Source organism: Convolutriloba macropyga, chromosome 7, assembly GCF_964194025.1.
Source record: "Convolutriloba macropyga chromosome 7, txConMacr16.3, whole genome shotgun sequence".
Taxonomy (NCBI): domain Eukaryota; kingdom Metazoa; phylum Xenacoelomorpha; order Acoela; family Convolutidae; genus Convolutriloba; species Convolutriloba macropyga.
Genome location: NC_134474.1, coordinates 8,776,844 through 8,791,812, shown reverse-complemented (window position 1 = coordinate 8,791,812; position 14,969 = coordinate 8,776,844). Strand labels below are relative to the sequence as shown.

Here is a 14,969-nt window from a genome sequence, read left to right as displayed (position 1 = left end):
TGTTACAAAAAGAGCTGAAATATTTACACAAGCCAAAGATAAATCGTTACAATTATTTTCACTATTGTCAACGGTAACAAAAATTAGAGCGTTTTCGAAATGCTCATTCAATATTCTGGGTAGAAAATATCTTTATTTTAGTTTTCTGGGCTTAAAATATGTTTCACTGTTCTTGGATTTGAAAATTAAAATACCAATTTTCCATTTTTTATATTAAGGGAAGGGAAACAGTTATTTGTCAAAACACGTGCTATGCTGTCTACTTTCCTCCTTCACTTAGATGATAATTTTTCTAAACGATTCCTTATGTATTATCAGCTGTTTAAATTCAAATATATCAAATCTTTGTTTTTCGAATCTATCACGACTGAGCGAACCCGTGGAAAAAAAAGAATGAAAGATTTATAAGATTTACTCAAAGAATGAAAGATTTGACTAAACACTGATAACTTTTTTGTCTTTGGTGCTGAAAACAGTAAGAGGTTAAATGAAAACTGGTTGTTTTTAGATTCTAGAATGTTAAAACGATCACAATCTTTAGCTGCGCAGTTTGTGCGGACGTGTTACGCCAATACTCGACCCTCTCTCAATATTGGTAAAGATACCAAGGTAATATGTCAGGGCATGACTGGAAAACAGGGCACTTTTCACACCAAGCAGGCGATCGAGTATGGCACTAATGTAGTCGGAGGGGTGTCTCCTGGCAAAGGGGGACAGACACACCTGGGTATGTGTGAAATCATACGCCGTGATTTTATATACGTATATGATGATAATATTAGCCTGCATTGTACGCTTCAATTATTGCTATTACTGTTGTAAGGAATTAAGAACATGTTTTGCTACTCTAATTGAAATTGATTAAGGGTCACGTGTTCAATTTTTTAATGATTATGAAGTTACGTTACTTGAAAGACAAGTGTTTGAAATTTTATTTATCAAGGAAAATGGGAGGGCTAAGAGAGCCGAATGAAGACAAATACATGAGACATGGGTTAACTGTTTAACTGTTCAATGATTTGTTTCATTTGAACTCTGATTTCGTAAACGACTAAACAGGAACAAGATTTGTTCAATTAAGTTATTCTTCATCAGAATTTCAATTTTTTGAGCATCGCGTCTTTGGTCCCAGTGATTTTTCTAAACCAAGTTTTCAGCAATCTATTTCGTGGCTATTTTCTGGCGTATGTGCCGGCTATTCGTGATTCATTTAGATCCTTGTTTAAATGTTGTAGCTCATATAGTACTGTATCGGTGCTTCATCTTGTCGGTAACATTTTAGACCTGCCCGTGTTCAACACCCCAAAAGAGGCCAAAGAGGCAACAGATTGTGATGCGACAGTGATCTATGTACCCGCACCCCTGTGTGCTCAGGCCATCACAGACGCCATAGATGCAGAGATCCCTCTCATAGTGTGTATAACTGAAGGAATCCCACAACATGACATGGTCAGAGTGAGACACAAACTGGTCAGGCAGAACAAGTCCAGGTTAATTGGACCCAACTGTCCAGGTGAGTGGGAAGATGAGGTACATTTTTGATTCATTGTTTCGTTGAGGCGTGAATTATTTTTGACTCGGCTATCTGTATGGAAGAACTGTTGCGTTACTGATAGGATCTTTAATAGAGAATGCCCGGGAATGAAAAATGAGACATGATAAATCGAATGTTGTGAAATTGTAAATCGTAGACATTCATTCGTTCGTTTGTTGTAAATCGTAGAAGTTCGCGCACCTTCTAGCGGGAGGGGGGATGGGTTCGAGTTGCCGAAGAATTGATACCTTCGGTTCCATTATGTGATATTAGCTCATAATAAGTAATATAAAATTGCCTACAGAGCTCGTGGGCAAAAAGAAGGCGAGATTGTCGATTTTCTCAGATCATGGTTAGTTTTACTGTTACAGGTGTCATCAAAGCTGGCGAATGCAAAATAGGAATAATGCCTGGTCACATCCACCAGGCAGGCAGGATAGGAATTGTATCCAGATCAGGAACCCTGACCTACGAGGCAGTTGCCCAGACTACAGCCACTGGACTGGGACAGACTCTCTGTGTAGGTATCGGAGGCGACCCTTTCAATGGCACTGACTTCATAGACTGCTTGGACATATTTTTGAAGGACCCCAAAACAGAAGGTAGGTTTTAATGGACCCCAAAAACAGGAGGCAGGTGTTAATAAGTTTTAATATAGGCTTAGGTTTTCCCTTTGATTTTTCCCCGCATTGCCTCACTAAACGAAACCTAAGTTTCATTATTAATAGCCGCACAGCGATAGCTGGTGCTATTATTGGCCTTCTCTTGTTTTTTTTTTTACAATTCAAAGAATTTGAATTGTATTGGGACGCTGTCTTTTTACGACTCGAAGAGGAGTATCGAAGAAGTCCTTTTTTTAATCAATTTTATTGGAGTGATTTTTGAAGCGGGAAATGAAACGCGTGAAAAAATTTGGAGTGATTTTGGTACTGAACAAAAGTGAAGAGCGGAGCGAAACGAGATTGGTTTTTGTTCATAACGCTGTTTTTGAGAAAGCGAGACATTGATGTGAGAAAAAATTTCCTCTAAGCGAGCGAAATTTTTTTGTTCACGTGCGGCTTTTAAAAGCAGTTTTTTGATGGTTATGAGGTTTGATTATGATATTGTATTACTTTTAGGCTTGTTTTGATGGGAGTTGAAGGTTTCAAGAAGTTAACTTGAGTTTAATGCTAATTTGGAGGTTTTTGATCAGTTTTGCTGATTTTTAGACGAAATTTAATGATTTTTTGCCTGTTTTTTTTGTTTTAATGCTTTACGTGGGATTTGAATAGAAACTTGTTACTTAAGGATTTTTCGGATACCAATTGATTAAAGTTTTATAGTTATAAAACATTTGTTTCTTAGGAAGATTGACAGAAAAATTGAGAAATTTTAAACAATTCTTATTTTTTGCAGTTTTTCTTTTTAATAGCCGCCTTCATGTTCTCAGCCGGCTATTATAGCGCTCCTATTTTTTTTTACTTCGTCGAATAAAAAAATGTTTCGCTTTACCTCATTTTGCCGCTTTTTCAACATTTTACGTGATATCTTTTTGACTTCTCTAGGCTAGTTTCTCTTCTCTCATTCTGCTAAAAGTGATTTCGAACATCAATTGCTCAGCAAAGCAATTCAAAATGAACAGAGTCAGTATAAAAAATTGAAGTCAGAAGTAGAAACGGGATAAACCCATAAAGCCCAATTTTAGATGCCCGCTATTTGAACTTAGTTCCTATAAGTCTTAGTTACCATCTCTAAGCCTATTATGACTTGCCCTTTGTTTTGAGAGCTTTTTTTGCTCTAAGTGCAAAGGAACGTTACTCGGCTTTATGTTTCCTTATACTATTAAAAAAACTCATTAAGTTTTTCTATTTTTTTGTTCAATTTGTTTTTGAATGCCGTTTCTATTCTTTCTTAAATTTTCTATAGCGTTTGTGGAGGTTTACTGTTCACAATAGTTGTTCTAGTTGTTTAGTCATATGTATGGGCAATTTTGTCCGAGTCCTTTCCGGAATTCTTCCGGCTATATTTTTTAATCAATTTTATTGGAGTGATTTTTGAAGCGGGAAATGCAACACGTAAAAATTTGGAGTGAATTTGTTGCTGAACAAAATGAAGTGTGGAGCGAAAAGAGTGGTTTTTTTGTTCATATCGCTGTTTTCTAGAGAGCGAGAAATTGAAGTGTGAAAAAAAATCTGTAAGCGAGCGAAATTTTTTCTTCACGTGCGGCATTTTAAAGCAGTTTTTTTGTATTTGGTTAAGAGGTTCGGTTGTGATTTTGTTTTAGTTTTTGGCTGGTTTTGGTAGTGGTTTGAAAGTTTCTGAAATTCATATGAATTTAATGCTAATTCGTAGGTTTTTATGTGTTTTGCTGATTTTCGGGCTATTTTTTGCGTTTTTTGACGATTGTTTTACCGACTCAAATGAGTATTGAAAAGACCCCTTCTACTTGAGCAAGTTTAATATAACAGTTGTGTACAGTTTGGTAAATATGAATCATTTTTTGAGGAGAAATATGACAAAGAAATGAGGAAAATCGGAACTATTTTTAATTTTTGCAATTTTTCGGTTTTCTGTTTTTAGACCAGTTTCCTAGCCTATTATGACTTGCATATTGTTTTGCGAGCATCTGGATACCCTTTTGGCTCAAAGGAATTTTTCTTTGGATTTGTATGCTTTTGTAATAAAAAATTTATTAAATTTTTTCCAGTTTTTTTAGTACAAATTGTTTTTAAGAGCTTTTTTCCCCCTAATTTGGCCTCAATTATTTTTAAAAAATCACAAAGGTGGTTTTAGTAAGTAATAGTTGTTTTGATGAAGTAATTTTGGCAGAGATAGTTGTTTCGGTATCTCAATTTATAACAAAATTTGATCAGATTTTATCATTTTTTAACAGATTTGATTTTTTGTTTTTACTTTTTTGTTTTATGGTTTTGTTTCAAGATAATCATAAATTATTGGAGGACCGTTTTGTCTGACGAGTAGTTGGATGGAGTTTAAATGAATTTCCTTTTCGAGTCGTTTCCGGAATTCTTCCGGCTATATTTTTTTTAAGATCTGCTCACATTTTCATGATTTTTGGACTCAGATTGGAGTAGTGATTTTGGTGACGCCGAAACAGGAAAGGGAGCCAAAAAGCGAGTTGTTATGCGGCGTGATTTTTTGCGCTCTAATTTTAAAGTAGAGTAAGAAAACGGTGTTTGAACAAAAATTTGCTTTAGCTAGTGGTTTTTTTGTTCACATGCGATAATTTCACTTTGATTTTTACTGTTTTTTGCAACTGTTTGGCTTGGATTTTGTTCTAAATGGTTTTTCCAATCCATTCAGAGTTCATTCTAGGCGTAGTTTTGTTGTTTGAACCAAATTTCCACTTCTCGCTAGTGATTTTTTTTCACATGCGACATTTTGACATTGATTTCTGTTTTTTTTAACTTTTTTTGAGCTGATTTTTCAGAAATAGTTTTTCCAATTCACTCATAGTCCGTTCTAGGTCTAGTTTTTTTGTTTGATCAATAAAAATTCTTTGAATTGTAGTTCAGGACTTGTCCTGCTATGTTTTTTTTTTTCGTTGTCGCGATTTTTGTTACGACCATTTGACGTCACAACCACTTCAAATCTGCTTTTTGTTCATTCGTTCATGCAATTTCAACTGAATTGCGTGCGTGACGTCTTTTTTCGCTCTTAGTGGAGCGAGTTTTTTTGTTCATTCGCGTGATTAATTTTCGGTCACATTTGACTTACCTCACTCAAAAATGACCTTCTCACTTTGAAATTGACTTTTATTCTAATTCAAAGAGATAAGGTCAAATGGGTATGTGTCACTCTAAGTGAATGTTATTTGAGAGCAGCTAATAGAGGCAGCAAAAACTTATACAGATTTTTAATCAAAATATAACATATCAGCCTTCAATGAAAAGACAATTTTTTTGTCTTTCTAGTCTGTCTTTCTGTTTTTTTTGAGACTGCAGATCTACGAAGCTATTGCGGCTATTTTCTGGCAATCTGCCAGCTATGTTTATAATTTGAGTACCTACCATTAGGTTTTTGTACGGTAATGGATGTGGAATGTTTTTTGGTGGGGCATCTGAGGCGAGTCTGTTATGAGACTTTTTCAATGAATCTAACGACTATAGTAAGCTGTGATGCATCCATCCACCTCTAAATTCTTTTAAATAGTAGTAATCAGATAAGTCGGGGGATATAATTTAACAGTCAGTTAATTTTCATTTAAGACAAGTAGTCTAATTGGCTCATTCTTTTCCTAAAGATGTGTAGTATGATCTAACAATTTCGGTGATGCTCTGTGCAAAATGGTGACCCAAGTCTTGAACTTCACATTTCTGTTCATTTTCTGCAGCTAATTTTCTGGGCAATGGCTTCAAAAATTTTCTTAGATTGAGCAAAGGCGTCCTTTTTTAATTCTCTCGAACGAATATTGAGGCAATTATTGTAGACATGTGTGTCTTTTTATGCAAAATTGTCGCTTGACCGTTTTCTTCTAGAAAACATTCATTCAATTTCTTATCTCAAGTGGCTTTTTCAGGCTTGACTTTTTGATTTTTTTTTGCGTAAATCGAATTGAGTGAATTCAGAAATTGTCTGTTGCTAAAATTTTCATCCGAAAGGACCCCTTCACAGTCAGCAGTTTTTACACCATAAAAGTTTCTCAAGCCTACGCCCCCCTTCATAATTGTTCGACTCGTCAGTGGTTCAAGAGCAGTTCGTCCGACGGTAGTCGGTTTGTTTGTGTAACATCAAAACCATCTTGTTATATCGTAAAGGCGGTAGAGTAAATAACGTCTTCTGTTTCAGGAATCGTTCTAATTGGTGAAATCGGAGGATCGGCTGAAGAAATGGCCGCCGATTTCCTAAAAGAGCACAATAGCGGCGACAATGCCAAACCAGTTGTTAGTTTCATCGCCGGAGTCACGGCGCCACCCGGTCGCAGAATGGGCCATGCCGGAGCTATTATATCCGGCGGAAAAGGAGGAGCCACGGAAAAAATTGCCAGATTGAGAGACGCCGGGGTGAATGTTACAATGAGTCCAGCGCAAATGGGGTCAACATTGTTGCTTGAGTTTCAGAAACGCGGTTGGGCTTCTTAAACTGTAAAAACTACGCTTTCTAATTTCTTAACCCCCCGAGGGAAATTACTTAAATAGTTGACGATTGTTCGATTGAAGATAAAAATTGATATTTTCACCTGACATGTTTTTCTTTTCAAATTTCGGATCTTTTCCATTTGTATCCCCCCACCCCCAACCCGTTACAGAACACGTGCTTTTATTAAAAAACACTATTTAAAAATATTGAACGTGCGACGGGGGGGGGGGTGCAAATAATATGCACCCACTAAGCTGGAGGTGCACAAACGAAAAGATCCCAAATTTCTTTCATAATTGAGACTTAAATTCGCTGGAGACGCAAGGCCACAATTTGTTGTATCGCTCGTCGATTTAATTTGTTATGTTGCTGATATAGAATGGTGGACGGTTGGTTGCGAGTGTTTGCGACCCGTCATTTCACGATCAATTTACCACAACAAAGACTTAAACGTTGATTTCAAGTGAATTGAAGCTCGTTGAAATTTCACAATGTTAATTTTCTACAATATATTTTAAGCAAGAATATTGGTCAGATGTGCCATTTAGCTTTTTAGCTTTGATTTCAGTTAAGATTTGTCCAACTTTGCTCCTTACGAATGAATAGCTGTTAGGAATCAATCCTTATTCGGCTGTTTTGTTTTGTACAAATAGGTGTTTCGAACAGGTGTTTCAAATTTTTAAAAGACGTACGTGTCGGACTTATGAATTTTGCTATTTCCTTCACACTTCATGTCATTTTTTGTTGTGAGCTTTATAGAGCCTTGAGACCAAAGTAGGAGTTAGTTTTCTAACATTTTGGTAGTTGATATTTGTTGTACAGCTATGTCTTAAAACTACATTTCTGAGTTTTTCGTTTTATTGTAGCTGCAAATCTGTAAGCTAAGAGAGTACCCATATCGGGGTGCTCTTGGTTTTGTTTCGTTTTCTGACGTTTTGGTTTTACATTTTATGACGCAAACCTCAAAGAAGCATTTTAAATATCTTTTCATGCCGCTTTTTCTTTGCAAATTTGCTGCTTTTGTTCGACGTTATGAATTGGTCTGGAACGAAGTTTGAAGCAATTTTTTTAGCCTGTGTTCTTTTTGCAACATTTTTGCTTGACCATTTTTGTCTAGAACATTTTTTCGAATTTTTTTGTTGAGTGACATTTTCAGGCTTGACATTTGGGTTTGTTGTTGACCCCTTCTAACTTGTTTGCCTCACCAGTCGTTCGAGAGCAATTCTTGCGACGTTAGTTTCAAGCTGAATTTTGTGATACGTTTGAAGGTCAATAAAGGGGTTCTTAATAATAATGGCTGTTTGGCTTTTTGACAAAAATTTCTTCATTTAATTTTAGTTCCTAAAGGTGTTATGTATCACCAGCGAATCAATCAACTTTTATTGCTATCTATTTTCTATAGCTTAGGTTTATTTTGCAGCAATTCCGACAATCATTGGCTAAGTTTCATTCTGTCAGCTGTTTTTGCAAATCACAATTGTTAAGTGCATTGTTCCGACTTTGTTTTCCCCCCTATTTTGATAGTTAAGCAATGCCGCTTTTCAAGCGTTAATTTTGTGAGAGATTCTTTTAAATTGCTCTCTTAGAGAAGCAATTATTGTAAACGTGTGTGTTTTTTATGCGAAATTTTCGCTTGACCGTTTTGACATTTTTGACCGTTCCGACCCGTCATTTCACGATCAATTTACCACAACAAAGACTTAAACGTTGATTTCAAGTGAATTGAAGCTCGTTGAAATTTCACAATGTTAATTTTCTACAATATATTTTAAGCAAGAATATTGGTCAGATGTGCCATTTAGCTTTTTAGCTTTGATTTCAGTTAAGGTTTGTCCAACTTTGCTCCTTACGAATGAATAGCTGTTAGGAATCAATCCTTATTCGGCTGTTTTGTTTTGTACAAATAGGTGTTTCGAACAGGTGTTTCAAATTTTTAAAAGACGTACGTGTCGGACTTATGAATTTTGCTATTTCCTTCACACTTCATGTCATTTTTTGTTGTGAGCTTTATAGAGCCTTGAGACCAAAGTAGGAGTTAGTTTTCTAACATTTTGGTAGTTGATATTTGTTGTTCAGCTATGTCTTAAAACTACATTTCTGAGTTTTTCGTTTTATTGTAGCTGCAAATCTGTAAGCTAAGAGAGTACCCATATCGGGGTGCTCTTGGTTTTGTTTCGTTTTCTGACGTTTTGGTTTTACATTTTATGACGCAAACCTCAAAGAAGCATTTTAAATATCTTTTCATGCCGCTTTTTCTTTGCAAATTTGCTGCTTTTGTTCGACGTTATGAATTGGTCTGGAACGAAGTTTGAAGCAATTTTTTTTAGCCTGTGTCCTTTTTGCAACATTTTTGCTTGACCATTTTTGTCTAGAACATTTTTTCGAATTTTTTTGTTGAGTGACATTTTCATGCTTGACATTTGGGTTTGTTGTTGACCCCTTCTAACTTGTTTGCCTCACCAGTCGTTCGAGAGCAATTCTTGCGACGTTAGTTTCAAGCTGAATTTTGCGATACGTTTGAAGGTCAATAAAGGGGTTCTTAATAATAATGGCTGTTTGGCTTTTTGACAAAAATTTCTTCATTTAATTTTAGTTCCTAAAGTTGTTATGTATCACCAGCGAATCAATCAACTTTTATTGCTATCTATTTTCTATAGCTTAGGTTTATTTTGCAGCAATTCCGACAATCATTGGCTAAGTTTCATTCTGTCAGCTGTTTTTGCAAATCACAATTGTTAAGTGCATTGTTCCGACTTTGTTTTCCCCCCTATTTTGATAGTTAAGCAATGCCGCTTTTCAAGCGTTAATTTTGTGAGAGATTCTTTTAAATTGCTCTCTTAGAGAAGCAATTATTGTAAACGTGTGTGTTTTTTATGCGAAATTTTCGCTTGACCGTTTTGACATTTTTGACCGTTCCGACCCGTCATTTCACGATCAATTTACCACAACAAAGACTTAAACGTTGATTTCAAGTGAATTGAAGCTCGTTGAAATTTCACAATGTTAATTTTCTACAATATATTTTAAGCAAGAATATTGGTCAGATGTGCCATTTAGCTTTTTAGCTTTGATTTCAGTTAAGGTTTGTCCAACTTTGCTCCTTACGAATGAATAGCTGTTAGGAATCAATCCTTATTCGGCTGTTTTGTTTTGTACAAATAGGTGTTTCGAACAGGTGTTTCAAATTTTTAAAAGACGTACGTGTCGGACTTATGAATTTTGCTATTTCCTTCACACTTCATGTCATTTTTTGTTGTGAGCTTTATAGAGCCTTGAGACCAAAGTAGGAGTTAGTTTTCTAACATTTTGGTAGTTGATATTTGTTGTTCAGCTATGTCTTAAAACTACATTTCTGAGTTTTTCGTTTTATTGTAGCTGCAAATCTGTAAGCTAAGAGAGTACCCATATCGGGGTGCTCTTGGTTTTGTTTCGTTTTCTGACGTTTTGGTTTTACATTTTATGACGCAAACCTCAAAGAAGCATTTTAAATATCTTTTCATGCCGCTTTTTCTTTGCAAATTTGCTGCTTTTGTTCGACGTTATGAATTGGTCTGGAACGAAGTTTGAAGCAATTTTTTTTTAGCCTGTGTCCTTTTTGCAACATTTTTGCTTGACCATTTTTGTCTAGAACATTTTTTCGAATTTTTTTGTTGAGTGACATTTTCATGCTTGACATTTGGGTTTGTTGTTGACCCCTTCTAACTTGTTTGCCTCACCAGTCGTTCGAGAGCAATTCTTGCGACGTTAGTTTCAAGCTGAATTTTGCGATACGTTTGAAGGTCAATAAAGGGGTTCTTAATAATAATGGCTGTTTGGCTTTTTGACAAAAATTTCTTCATTTAATTTTAGTTCCTAAAGGTGTTATGTATCACCAGCGAATCAATCAACTTTTATTGCTATCTATTTTCTATAGCTTAGGTTTATTTTGCAGCAATTCCGACAATCATTGGCTAAGTTTCATTCTGTCAGCTGTTTTTGCAAATCACAATTGTTAAGTGCATTGTTCCGACTTTGTTTTCCCCCCTATTTTGATAGTTAAGCAATGCCGCTTTTCAAGCGTTAATTTTGTGAGAGATTCTTTTAAATTGCTCTCTTAGAGAAGCAATTATTGTAAACGTGTGTGTTTTTTATGCGAAATTTTCGCTTGACCGTTTTGACATTTCGAGTGACTTTTACGCCCTTGACTTTTTGTGTCTCGTGTGATCTAAAATTCTCTCTCAATCACAATTTCAAGCAGCTAAACTCAATTGGGGGCACTTTAATACTAAAAGTTAAATGAAAAGGCACCGAAACTGGTGCCATTTTTCACTTTAGATCTTAATAGTGGTATATGTTAACCTCTAGTGTGGTTATTTGAAGCCCACTGTTGAACTTCTTAGTCCCATTTAGGCTCCCCTTCCCCCGACTGACACAGGCTGCAATTGATTAGAGCTCCCACTAGTCGTTCGAGAGCAATTCTTCCGACGTTTAGTCGTTTATGTTCGATGTTTTTTCTTTTGGTCAAAATGAATGCGCTCTCCACAATTCTCCACAATTCCCTTTCGCAGTATAGCTCAAAGTGGTTTTTCAGCTTTCGAAGGAAGATGGATTTAAATTCATTTTAGATATAACAGATGTGTGTCTGGGGACTAGGAACATGTCTGGGAAATTTTTAAAATTAAAAATGTCTATTGTGAGCAAATTTTTAGAAGTCTGAAAGTTGTTTTCGATATATTTTTTTTGTAATTCATTAGGTTCTGATTTCTCAATTTTTTTGTCTTTTTATTAGAGGTCTGTGAATCCACACCGATCAATTTTATCGTCACTTAGATGCCTAATTGAGTCTTTTTATCTGAAAGTTGATAAAAACGATAAATTATCCCATTTTTTAAGACCTTTTTTCAACTTACTATTTTTTCTATTACAAAAAAGTTTGAAATTAGAAAATTATTATTCAGATAAGAATGCGATCTTGACTGCCTAATCTTAAGCTTCTGATTGAATATCATACACACGGGAAAAGAAATCGATTTGAATGAAAACTTCAGTTCTTTTAGCATATAAGATTTTTTTCAGTGTCCCTAAGAATGCGAAATCAATTGCTCTCAAACGACCTTTCATGGTAGTAACTTGGGTACTGATACTGTTTTTTTTGCAAATTTTTGCTGGATCAATTTTTCATGAGACCGGTTTTCTTTCTTATTATCAAAACGGAATAAAGTGATGGAGCTCGAACGTTATAGGCTCACGTAATTGATAGGCTCTAAGTGTACTGTTAACCGAAGCTGCTGATGAAGCAGTAGTTCCACGGATGAAGACAGGTTTGTCAAACATCCCCTCCAGTCTATTCAGGCACTCCTTACACTGAGGTGAGCCCCCCCCCCCCCACAGCAGTCAGTGAAGATGACCTGGTGTTGCTTCTAAGAAATTAAGTTCTTAAATTATTTGAAAAGATTGATTAAGTTCTCGAATGTTATAAAATCAATGCCAACTCTTAGCCTTTTGCAGGGCAAAATTGTTTTAAAATGAGTTTTGTTGAAAACTATATTTTTTTAGTGGAAGATAGGACATTTTTTTAGGAGAGTTTTGAAGTTTTTCTTCGCTAGTTTTGACGTGTCTACTTGTTAAAAAAATTTCTAGTTAGGATTGTCCAAAGAAAAAGTATTTTTTTTGTTTTGTGTAATGGTTGTACATATATGCTGCAAGCCAAAAGCCTAATTCGATGGCAAATCGCTTCTTTTTCTCGTATTAGATGGCAAAAAAAACGTTGCGAAGAAAAATGGTGTTTTTCCACCGATTGAACCGTAGAAAGTTTTATATAATACAGAAAGGGTATGAGATGTTTAGTTTGTATGGGTTACAGCTCTTTTGACTTATTGGCTAGTTAATTGCTCCCGAGAGAAGTGTGGTGTGATACAATTTTTGTTGTAGTATGTTTAATTGCTCTCAAGCAAAGTTTGTTGCAAATATATATTGGTCCTATAAGTAGTCTTTTTGCTAATGCAATTTTTTGGTTGACTGATTTTTCTTCTGATTCATTTGACTTTTCTTCCTTAAAAACGGGTGAATGAGGTAGCGCTCGGAGGGCATTAAGTGGCCGAGCACATCTCTTAGAGCCTTGCTGGTACTTAGAGCCTTGCTCTAAGTATGCGATTCACCAAAACTCTTTTGAGACAATTTCAGGGAGGGCGTTTCTTAGCCTTAAAAGTTTGAGATTAAGTCACCCCCACAAGTCGCACTTGAATGACTGTTCATCGAACGAAACGTGAGAAACTGGTAAAGCCCGACTTCGAAAAGTCGCTGAGCAGCTCTTAGAGCTTTGCTAAGTGTAAGGTCCAACCAACGAAGCTACTGAGTAATACTTGAGGAATCAGAAGTCATTTCTTGTGAGGCCGACAGAACTGTAGAATACACCAATAACTCGTGTTTAAAATCATGTGTCTTTCCCATTTTTCAAAATGTGGGAATAAATATGCGAGGCAGGCTTGTTTTTTTTTGCAGTCCAATTTTTATTTTTTGTTTACGCATCGTCGCGAAAAAAAGTGAATTATTATATTGTAGCCCTAAGAGGCTGGTTTTGATAAAAGCAAATAAATTTTATCTCTGGCAAAGAAAGGGTGTTCTTTGAAAAAATGAAGAAAAAGAAAAAAGAAGATTTGGTGTTGTTTTAAAATTTATTTGTTCTGATAAAATTTTGGTTACATTAATTTGAAAATATATATTGAATAAACAATTTTCTTCAGAAACGAGAAGTGAAAATTGCTTTCTGACTCAAAAAACAAAAACCCAAAAGACGAAAATAATTGACATGATTTTTTATAAATTTTTACTAGTTTTTCTCTTTCCCTGTTACTATTTATTGAAATTATTTTTTATAAATTTTTACTAGTTTTTCTCTTTCCCTGTTACTATTTAAAGTTTTTAAAGTTTGAAATGTCTTTGTAGTTCAACCAGCTTCCGATATAGCCAAAACCGGAAAATCTTTTAAAAACTTTGAAATCGAAAAAATTAAATCAAAGGAGGCTAAAATTTTAGTTTCGTCCTTTTTTCTTTGAAAAGTTGCACAATTTTAAAAATTTGGTTTTTCATTTTTTAAAAAAAAGAGAAAAGTTGTTTCTTTTGGTTAATTAATCGTGATGCTGCAACTGACTTGATTTAAGCTAATTTAAGCTATTAACTAGTGTAAATACTGGCGCAAATTTACGCTGTACCTAGTAGGGTACAATTTTTTGTTTGGGTTTATTTCACATTAAATTTTGTGAAATGGTTCTATAGTAGTCATTCAAAATAGAACAAAAAAAACTTCATAGAACGAAAAAATTTTATGATCTGGTAAAATTATATCAGAATGAGCGCGTCCCGATTGCTTCTTCTTTTTCAAAAATCTGTTTATTATAAAATAATTGATAACGCAAGTGGTTTTTCATCTGGTAAAATTATATCAAAATGATGGTTCCGAGTTGTTATTTTATTTCAAAATGAAAAAATCGTACTGAAGATTGCTACCGAAGAAATGCTTCAGCTTGAGTTTTGAAAAATCGATAGTCAAAACAGTTTTTTGTCTCAGAACAAGGAAGAGATTTTGACAAACTTTAGACGCATGTTCGAACATTCTGTGCTACGCATTCTCGCGCGAGCAGCCTTATTATTTTTTTTATCAGCTATATATTTTTTGGCAGTATTTTTAACATATTTGGTTATGTATTGATTTAACTTGTTTTAAAAAATCTACGAGCTCATGTTATTTTATAGTGATACAATGACAAGATCCATAATGATCAGATAGCATTCGAATAATTAGAATATTGGCTAAATAGATATGGTTGATTTCTCAAGTACTGCTTTAATAGCGGATACGAAAATCACGAACGTCTGTAAGGTAGGTGCGTATAAGGCTTAAGTACTGTCATCAAATTGTGGAGCGTTAGCTGTGAATAACGGAGCCGAAAATATCTTAGTGTATATTTGATAGTTCTTTTTGACCGATCATGTCTTTAAAGAAACTTAAAATTTTTTGAGGCAGGATTCTTTAGCTTTCTTGTTCTCTCGAAAACGATTCTGTTTCGGCAGAGTGAAATTTTTTGAGCTGACCATTTTTATCAATGTTGAATCAGCTGCTGAAGATTGCATTCTAGCGTTTGTGAACCGAAGATTATAATCTAATGAACATTTTTTGTGACTTATTAGGTTCAGTTCCTGATATACAGTTATCATAAAATGAAATCTATGCAGTCTTCGTCGTTCTCTGAGCAAACGAATGCTTCTAATTTTAAATTTTATCAGATCTGATAAAATATCTGTAGCGTAACTTAGAAAAATAGGGTAAACTAGTTTTTGTGGAGCATTCGAAAATTTAGTCTAATTTACACAAAGTTCC

At 34.9% G+C, this 14,969-nt stretch overlaps 1 protein-coding gene across 1 annotated transcript; it reads left to right on the top strand.

Moving 5' to 3' along the window:
- Positions 1-483: 483 nt before the first annotated feature.
- On the top strand, positions 484-6,717 carry LOC142342077 (succinate--CoA ligase [ADP/GDP-forming] subunit alpha, mitochondrial-like). Its single transcript, XM_075393258.1, has 4 exons — positions 484-727; positions 1,283-1,513; positions 1,906-2,136; positions 6,323-6,717. The coding sequence occupies exons 1-4, from the start codon at positions 517-519 to the stop codon at positions 6,613-6,615; spliced, it is 966 nt and encodes a 321-aa protein (XP_075249373.1). The 5' UTR covers positions 484-516; the 3' UTR covers positions 6,616-6,717.
- Positions 6,718-14,969: the final 8,252 nt, after the last annotated feature.

Excerpts from the sequence above, each read along its gene's own strand:
- LOC142342077 (XM_075393258.1), top strand. The coding sequence starts at position 517 with ATGTTAAAACGATCACAATCTTTAGCTGCGCAGTTTGTGCGGACGTGT. Across the intron at positions 1,514-1,905 it reads AATTGGACCCAACTGTCCAG|GTGTCATCAAAGCTGGCGAA; the intron begins GTGAGTGGGAAG and ends TTACTGTTACAG. Across the intron at positions 2,137-6,322 it reads GAAGGACCCCAAAACAGAAG|GAATCGTTCTAATTGGTGAA; the intron begins GTAGGTTTTAAT and ends CTTCTGTTTCAG.